We start from the raw sequence: 8,467 nt of genomic DNA on the forward strand, positions 1-8,467 counted from the left end.
ATTCAATTATCTATGCATGAACAATTTCAATATAATCATATACTTTAAAATACTTATTTAAAAAAATATTGGGCATTATTTAAATCGCGCAATGCGCATAAAAAACTAATATATATATATATATGTATATATATATATATATATATATATATATATATATATATAAAAGCTATCTCCCCTATAGGATACATTTATATATTTTTTTACATAGAGATATTTTGAATAAATAATTTTATTTTATCCTTGTAATTGCCAAATTATATAATATATTTTCACATTGTTATATGACTCTAGCTAGGATCAAGTATTACTGTATTATATATATCCTTATCCCAATAAAAAAAATAATATATTCAGAAATCTGTACGGAGTATAACAAAATTCAGCAAGGCGATTTCTGGGAATTCCATACCTCGCCATAATTTGTTGTCGATGCACTTATTTTAAAAGCTGGGGCCCAGCCGCGTCAAGCTCCAGTCCCTTATCTCCACGTCACCCTCACTCCTCTGCGCCCGAGATCTCGTCCCCCATTTCTGATCCAACGGCTGAGAGCTCGTGTTCTAGACATTTCCAGGAAGACACTGTAAACTCCAATTAACCATGGTTAGGTTAACATTTTGGCTAACCACGGTTCAGGCACGGCGTTTCCTCCACAGTATATTTAGAGAGAAAATGAGAGCTGTAGACCAAGAGAATATAAATCCATCCAAGACTTGAATATATAGATACACACATATTATACGGATATATAGACATATATAGAGAGAGAAACAGGGAGGAAAAGCTTTTAGAGAGAGAGAGAAATCCACAGCGCAAGGCACACAGGGAAGGAGAACGAGGGTTTTGTTGGCTTGTACGGCTGTACCTGTATACGGATATTGACTCTGATTGATCCAGTGCTAGTCGTTGAGCCTTCCGATTCTGAGTTATCGGAGGCCGGAGAAGGAGCGAAGCATCGGAGTCTTTTGCCTTGCCGTCGCCTCTCAGATCTGACGGTCCGGTGAGTTTTTCCGCTTCTATTCGTGTTTTAATTTGCTCTCTCTTTGCCTAGTGTTGATTTTTTGATCAGTTATTCAATGTCGGTTGATCTGCTTTGAGAGCTGGAATTCTGAAGATATTGATTTGCTAAAACTTTGAATAATTGATTGGGATTATTGCTTTTTCGTTTGGTTTTTTCAGTGAAAAAAGGAATCTAAAAAGAGTTTTGGTAGATACTCCTTAAATACTTTCTGTAATGTCGGCATTGATTGTAGATAGAGCCATAGAGGAGCCATAGAGGGAGCAGTAATTATAATTTATTATCTAATGTTGTGGAATTTTTGTATACCTTTCAATTATTCCGTAGTGTTAAGGAAATGAAAAGGAATATTAAATATAGTCTTGGAGGATTGCATTATGCTGTTTTTTTTTTTTTTTTTTTTTTTTTTGCTGTTTAGTGATTGTCAGCTCTTCAGGTTTCGATCTGAGAATCCACAAGCTGTTGTCTACCTTTAACAGTTTCTATTAGATTTCTGATGCTGTTGTTCTGTTATATCTGATACGATTATTATAGTTCTGTTTGGAAATATGACTCAATTTCTTTGCTCTTTACAGATTGTAGCTCTCATAAACTGCCAGATGGCTCCTTCAATGTAGTAAACGGGATACTATCACTTTCTCTGTTCTGATTTCTGTGCTGTGAGATCAACTGTTTCGGTGCATCACTGGTTTTGGTTCAGATCTGTGTGTCTCTTTGATGATTGTTTCTGGATTGAGTGATTTTGTAGCTCACTCACAATCGGCTTCTGAGTTCGGCGCCCAATTGAGAGTGCGGGGGAGGCTCTCTGCTGTCGCCATCTCTGTTGCCGATTGTGAGATCCAACTGCCTGTCTTGTTGTATAATGTCTCCTAACCTGGACAGCCCTGTGCAGACCCAGATGGCTGTGGCACCCTTCAAAAGCCCACTTGGTGGGGAGTTCAAGAGGATGGAAGGGAAAGCTACAGGAAGAAGACGAGTTTTTGTGCAAACTGAGACTGGTTGTGTTCTGGGGATGGAGTTGGATCGCAGTGACAATGCACATACTGTGAAAAGGAGGTTGCAGCTTGCGCTCCATTTCCCAATTGAGGAAAGTTCGTTGACTTTTGGAGATATGGTTTTGAAGAATGACCTTAGTGCCATTAGGAATGACTCTCCTCTTCTTCTGACTCGGAACACTATGCATAGAAGTTCATCAACTCCCTGTCTTTCCCCCACTGGGAGGGATAACCAACAGAGAGATTGGAGTGGTCCTATTGAGATTTTGGGGAAGTCTAGTAGCTTTGCAAAGACAAAACAACTTGTCAAGGAAATTGTTAAGGCCATGAAGGCAGGTGTTGAACCTCTTCCTGTCCATGGTGGACTTGGAGGGGCATATTATTTTAGAAACAATAGGGGTGAGAGTGTTGCCATTGTAAAGCCAACTGATGAAGAACCCTTTGCACCAAACAATCCGAAAGGATTTGTGGGCAAAGGTCTGGGTCAACCTGGCTTGAAACGTTCAGTGAGGGTTGGTGAAACAGGTTTCAGAGAGGTTGCTGCATATCTTCTTGACTATGATCATTTTGCCAATGTGCCACCCACTGCTTTGGTGAAAATCACTCATTCGATATTTAATGTAAATGATGGTGTGAACGTGAACAAGCCTAATAACAAGAGGCAATTTGTTAGCAAGATTGCATCTTTTCAACAGTTCATCCCACATGATTTTGATGCCAGTGACCATGGAACCTCAAGTTTCCCAGTTGCTACTGTGCATCGGATTGGGATATTAGATGTTAGGATTTTTAACACTGATAGGCATGCAGGAAATCTTTTAGTTAGGAAACTTGATGGTGTTGGGAGGTTTGGTCAGGTGGAACTCATTCCTATTGACCATGGTCTCTGCTTACCAGAAAGCTTGGAGGATCCATATTTTGAGTGGATTCATTGGCCACAAGCTTCTATTCCGTTCTCTGATGATGAGCTTGAGTATATAGAAAAGCTTGACCCTATACGAGACTCTGAGATGCTGCGAAGTGAGCTACCTATGATTCGTGAAGCCTGTCTTAGAGTCTTGGTCCTTTGTACCATTTTCCTCAAGGAAGCTGCTACTTATGGATTATGCCTTGCTGAGATTGGTGAGATGATGACTCGAGAATTTCGTAGTGATGAAGAAGAACCAAGTGAACTTGAAGTTGTTTGCATTGAGGCTAGAAGGCTGGTTGCAGAGAAGGAACTGCCATCACCTGGTGTTGAAGTGGATGATGATGAGTTTCAATTTGAGATAGATTATGAAGACACTGGATATGATTATAATCCAAAAATGCCCTTCTCAGATTGCATGAACAGAAATCCATTTCATGTACCATTTGGAGCAAATGGCCGCACACCACTCTCGAAACTTGAGGAAAGTATTGAGGAGGAAGAAGAAAGCAGTGGGGAAGAGGAGAAGATTTCTCCTGATCTTCTTCCTACCATTAACAAAGAAACCATTTCAAAGCTATCTATGTCTCTTAAGACTACAAGTCTGGGTGAGAAGAACCTGAAGTACCCTAGTTTTTCAGGACCAAAACAAGAGAGTTCATCCTCTGGCCACCGCAGCGCAAATGAGCAGCTTCCCACAAGTGTCAGCTTCGTCAAGCTAGCCGATATGAATGAGGAAGAGTGGGCAATGTTTCTAGAGAAGTTTCAAGAACTGCTGTTACCAGCCTTTGCCAAGCGCAAATCTGTGACCATTGGTCAAAGGCAGCGACAGAGGCTCGGAACTTCTTGCCAGTTTTGAGGTTGAATCTCCTACTATCAGGACGAGAGTAGTAGTCAGTCTCTGAATAAGGATTTGCAGGCTTGCTGAAGTGAAGGTTTCCTAGCTTAGTTTGGTTTAAATGGATCATCTCCCTCTCCCATGAAGTTTGTAGACAGGATGTAGTGGTTTAGTAGGTTTTGTAAATACTGCTGGAGGTAGCTTGCTAAACGAGCCAGTTAGACTTGGTTGCATTTTTTTGTTAGACATTTTCATCTCTTTTTTCTTTCCTCCATTAACTTCGTTATGGAGACATGTTGGATAAATAATTTGCAGACTCCCAAAAAAAATGATAAAAAGGTTATGTAGATACTGGTTTGATCTCTAATTCTGTGTCCTACAACGTTTTTATATGTTCCCGTTCATTATTGTCTTCTATATTTATATGTGTTTTCATTTGATTAACAGCGATTAGTAAACACTTGAGTCGCACACAAGACGACTGACTAGCACTGGCCCATTAGATGTCATGCTTCTTCAAAAATCATTTTTTCAAGAAAAAAAAGGTTTACAGAGATGGGAACGCCATTGATGTCGACACCCAAACAATTTTCTTATCGCCACCCACAGGAGAAAAACATCATCATCCCATCAAGGAATCTTATCTACCCTTGCCCCTTCAAATCTCGATGGGTTCTCATATCAAATCTCATCTATGAATACTCTGTAGTCTGTGCGTGTTGTTGAGTGGAAGAGACTCAACTCATCCATTCTTAACCAAAGTTAAAGAGTTCGATCCTTGGCTTTGGGTATGGAGTAGCCAGGCCAGACGCTCACAATTCAATGAAAGAATTAGTCATTTTGTCCTCACAATTCAACAGAGGGAACTAGTCGTTGTGTCTTGGTTTCTAGCAAAACGCATGAACTGCTAAGCAACATGAGGTTTTAAATTTCGCTAGTTGAACTGCTTAGTGGAATGGAAAGTACGTAGCAATGAATTAGAAGCAACCTAGTTGCATAAAGCGTAGAGAACAAATATTTATCTAATTTTATTAGATTGCGAATCCGAAGAGATTAGACTAGCTTTTCACTAGATTATAAATTATAGTTGTAAAGTCCTCAACTTACTAGGTAACATAGTCTTGTCATTGATGACAAAAAAAAAGACAATTTGCACGTTCAATCCAACGTTAGTTGATAAGAAGCTAGGATAAGGTTTATGTGACTTCGGTGCAAGTCCTTTTCCTCCATTGTCAATTCCCCAGCAAATTACATGCCATTTTCATGCACCCAAATCACCAAAAAAGTAGAAATTAATAAATCATTATGATGGTGTGAGAAAGGGATAAACAAGATTGAGAAAGAAAAACATCTTCTTATGATGATCATATATACATTTAGACATGCCTCCAAGGTCTTTCTGCAAGATTAACACATTCTTTGTATCTAAAGCAATCCACAAGGTGATCTATGGTCATTCCTGCAGCTTGCATGAACGAATAGACGATGACCGGACCCACGAACCGGAACCCACGTTTCACCAGATCTTTGCTGATGATTTCTGCCTTTGGACTCCTCAGAGGAACATTCCTGGGATATCTGAATCTGTTTATCACCGGTTTGTAGCTCACGTAGTTCCACATGTAGCTGCTGAACGACCCGAATTCCCTCACGACCTGATAACACAAAGAAAGCGTTACAGTCTTACTATCAGTTTAAACTTTTAGCTGAAACAGTCGGCCCGGGAAGTACTACTTGCCTTGACTGTGCATTTGGCATTGTCTACTATGTGCCTCACTCTGCCCTCTGCTAACATTAGTGATTCGTTAGAGGCTATTTCTTCGATCTCTTTCTCCCCCATTTTTGCCACGCTATTCACGTTGAACCCACCAAAAGCCTCTCTGCTTTTCTCCATTCAAAATGTAAGAAACTGGTAGCCTAAACAAATCAAATGAAATGAAAGGTTTACCTGAAAAGGTCTCTCCTTTTCAAGATTTCAGTCCAGTTGAAATCCATCAGCATTCCAGACAGGGCTAGCAGCTCAAACAATTGACTGTTTCATAACATGTTTCAGCATTATTCATTGTCTAAAAGTCGAAAAACAATGGAGTGTTTAAGGTGGATGGATGGCTTACTGATCATCATAGACAGGAACTCCCCAGCACTCATCATGGAACTGCACATATACTTTGTCTGTGTAGAAATTTCAATCAGCCTTAGCTTTCATGTCTATAATCCCTATTGTTGTTTTCCTTGTATCAATTACTTTGAAATGCAGTGTTGAAGCAGCATTGAGGTAATGAAAAACATCTTATGATGAATGCTAAAAGTTAAGGTATGTTTATAATCCCTATGTTGAATTTACTTCAAATTTCAAGTTTTTATTTCTCTAGAAAAATGGAAAATTTCTTGCCCACAAAAGGGAAATTCGCTCCCTCACACCCTAACTCGACAGGATAGTGGAGGGGTAAATCACAGATTCACAGTGACTCAGCCGGTGAGAGGACCAATGCCTGTTGCCCACAAGGCACAATACATTTTGGGTGTAATATAACTCGTGGTTGCCAGGGCTCGATTCTGTATCTTTGCCTATAATCTACCACCTAAAAACCAACTGAGCTGTGCCAGATTTCGGTTAGGAAATGGGCTCCACAACGCTTTACCTAATACTTTTAGAATATGACATATTATCTGATATGTGTTGTTGCAGAAGTAATGTTGCAATGATTGGGATTGTTAAACATAGCCAGGAAACAAAAATATGAACTTTAAACTAGCGAAAATCCGGGCATTATTGGATAAGCAGGCACTCACCACTGTTCTTGGTAATCCAGTTACACCTATTCACTTCCTCATTATCGTCACTGGGAACAGAACTAGCAGGACTAGGAGTGGGACTAGGACTAGGCTGCAGCTGTCTCGCGGCGTTTCTATTAGCCAGAGCCTCTCTTCTCTCTGGTGGGGCGATCAGGCGAAGGGCGAACGCTATCTTCTGATCCAGGGGGGTGACAGAAGAGTCGGTGATGGAAGAGTCGTTGGACGTCTGGGAGAGCGAAAGCGAGAGAGAGGAAAGGGAGAGAGGGGAGCAAGTTTTGTGGAGGCCAATGGGGTAAATTTTCTTCAAGAAATTGCAGCTATTATTGTTTGGCTTTTCCCTGTCTCTTGATGGGCTGGTGTTTGTGCGTTTCTCCAGCAGGGCATGTCTTGATCTTGCACACTGTTTGGACATGTTGAAGTTTGAAGGTGATGATAAAGTTGTTGTCTTTAGTTTAGTCTTAAATTTGAGAGTTAATTGGGAGGGAGAAATTATGGTTGGGCATTTATATGATGTTGGAAGAGGATGTTGGAAGATAACATCAGCAATGGTGGGGTTGGTAGAGTGTGAGTTTCATTGTGGAGTCCTTAATTGTGTACCAATGTTATTAAATGGTTTCTTTAATTTCTGGGATCTGTAACAATGTTTGGATGTACACACATTTTGGAATCAAAGGTTCCCAGGCACATTTGTATAGTTGTATTATATTGGGTATTCATCCTCGAAAAACTATTATAAAACATAATTTTTGAACTCTATATTCACAATTATGAACAGTTTTGGAACTGTGTCCACTATGGACACGGTTCCACAGCATAATTTGCCGTGAAGGAGATACACAGTTACGGTTACTAAGAATAAAATTCGGCGATGAATTTTCTTATTAGAATTTCTTACTAGTTGGATAAGGGGTTGCGAGTGATTGGCATCTCCTCCTCTTCAATGTATGCTTATAGAGGGGTTAGATTGGGTAAATGAATACCTAGTTTTGTATAAGTGTTTTTTTAAAGGTGAACTTGTATCTCAAGTGATCTACTTTGAAATGTGAATCATGATCGATGGTATAATGATTGTAATATTACCTCAAACTAGCTACTAAAACATTTACGAAATAAGTATGGGCCAACAAGAATTTTACAAGTTGACCCAAAGTGGCAACACACCTTAATTACCATAAACAATTAATTGGTTGAGAAGTAAATCTCATGGAAGTGCAATGGGTGCCTAACATGCTTCATTCCCACTCTTTTGCCATCAATGAAGACAACATATGGCTGCATTAGATGATGATATACCATCTCTTGTGAAGGATAAATATGTTCTTCACTTCTTCTTGTATGCTTAGTTCTATAATATATACTTACAAATTTTGTAGATGAGAGACATGACCATCACATGATAGATTGATAGCCATGTCATTTATAATACTTAAATAATATATCTAATCTAATGAAAACATAATAAATCTCAATCCAGGTTATATTTTCAATTTATATATATCAATTTTTTCTGTTAAAATTTTTATATAATATACTATAAGAGTTGTATTATACAATTTTTTAGACAAAAATATCTCTACCGTTATAACTTCTGTTATCTTTTTTCATTATTATTAGCATAAATCTGCATACACGATATCTTTTAACATTGAGTATTAATATTGTGCATCGCACATATAAAATACTAGTTTAATATACAAGTAGGAACAATAACATTTTTCATTCATAAATTATAATGTAATAGTAATTTTTGTCTCTAAATTATATTGTCTTCGCTTTTTATCATTCAGTTGTTTACCAAATTACTTTTTTTTTTTTTAAACATAATCCTAACAAAATTTAGGAAAAACATGCCATTTCATAAACAATTGGTAAATGAAAAGTGGCGACATGTATATTTGATGAGGGATGGAAAG

The 8,467-nt window shown here is 38.6% G+C and overlaps 2 protein-coding genes across 2 annotated transcripts; one reads left to right on the forward strand and one right to left on the reverse strand.

Moving 5' to 3' along the window:
• Positions 1 to 693: 693 nt before the first annotated feature.
• On the forward strand, positions 694 to 4,125 carry LOC109146801 (phosphatidylinositol 4-kinase gamma 7-like). Its single transcript, XM_019294447.1, has 2 exons — positions 694 to 1,000; positions 1,594 to 4,125. Exon 2 carries the CDS (start codon positions 1,881 to 1,883, stop codon positions 3,777 to 3,779), a length of 1,899 nt encoding a protein of 632 aa, XP_019149992.1. The 5' UTR covers positions 694 to 1,000; positions 1,594 to 1,880; the 3' UTR covers positions 3,780 to 4,125.
• A 967-nt stretch (positions 4,126 to 5,092) lies between these two features.
• Positions 5,093 to 7,125, reverse strand: LOC109146729 (DNA-3-methyladenine glycosylase-like). Its single transcript, XM_019294378.1, has 5 exons — positions 6,552 to 7,125; positions 5,873 to 5,930; positions 5,707 to 5,790; positions 5,497 to 5,638; positions 5,093 to 5,413 (listed from the first exon to the last, which is right to left on the reverse strand). Exons 1-5 carry the CDS (start codon positions 6,964 to 6,966, stop codon positions 5,135 to 5,137), a joined length of 978 nt encoding a protein of 325 aa, XP_019149923.1. The 5' UTR covers positions 6,967 to 7,125; the 3' UTR covers positions 5,093 to 5,134.
• Positions 7,126 to 8,467: the final 1,342 nt, after the last annotated feature.

Source organism: Ipomoea nil, unplaced genomic scaffold (assembly GCF_001879475.1).
Source record: "Ipomoea nil cultivar Tokyo-kokei standard unplaced genomic scaffold, Asagao_1.1 scaffold1936, whole genome shotgun sequence".
Lineage (NCBI taxonomy): Eukaryota > Viridiplantae > Streptophyta > Magnoliopsida > Solanales > Convolvulaceae > Ipomoea > Ipomoea nil.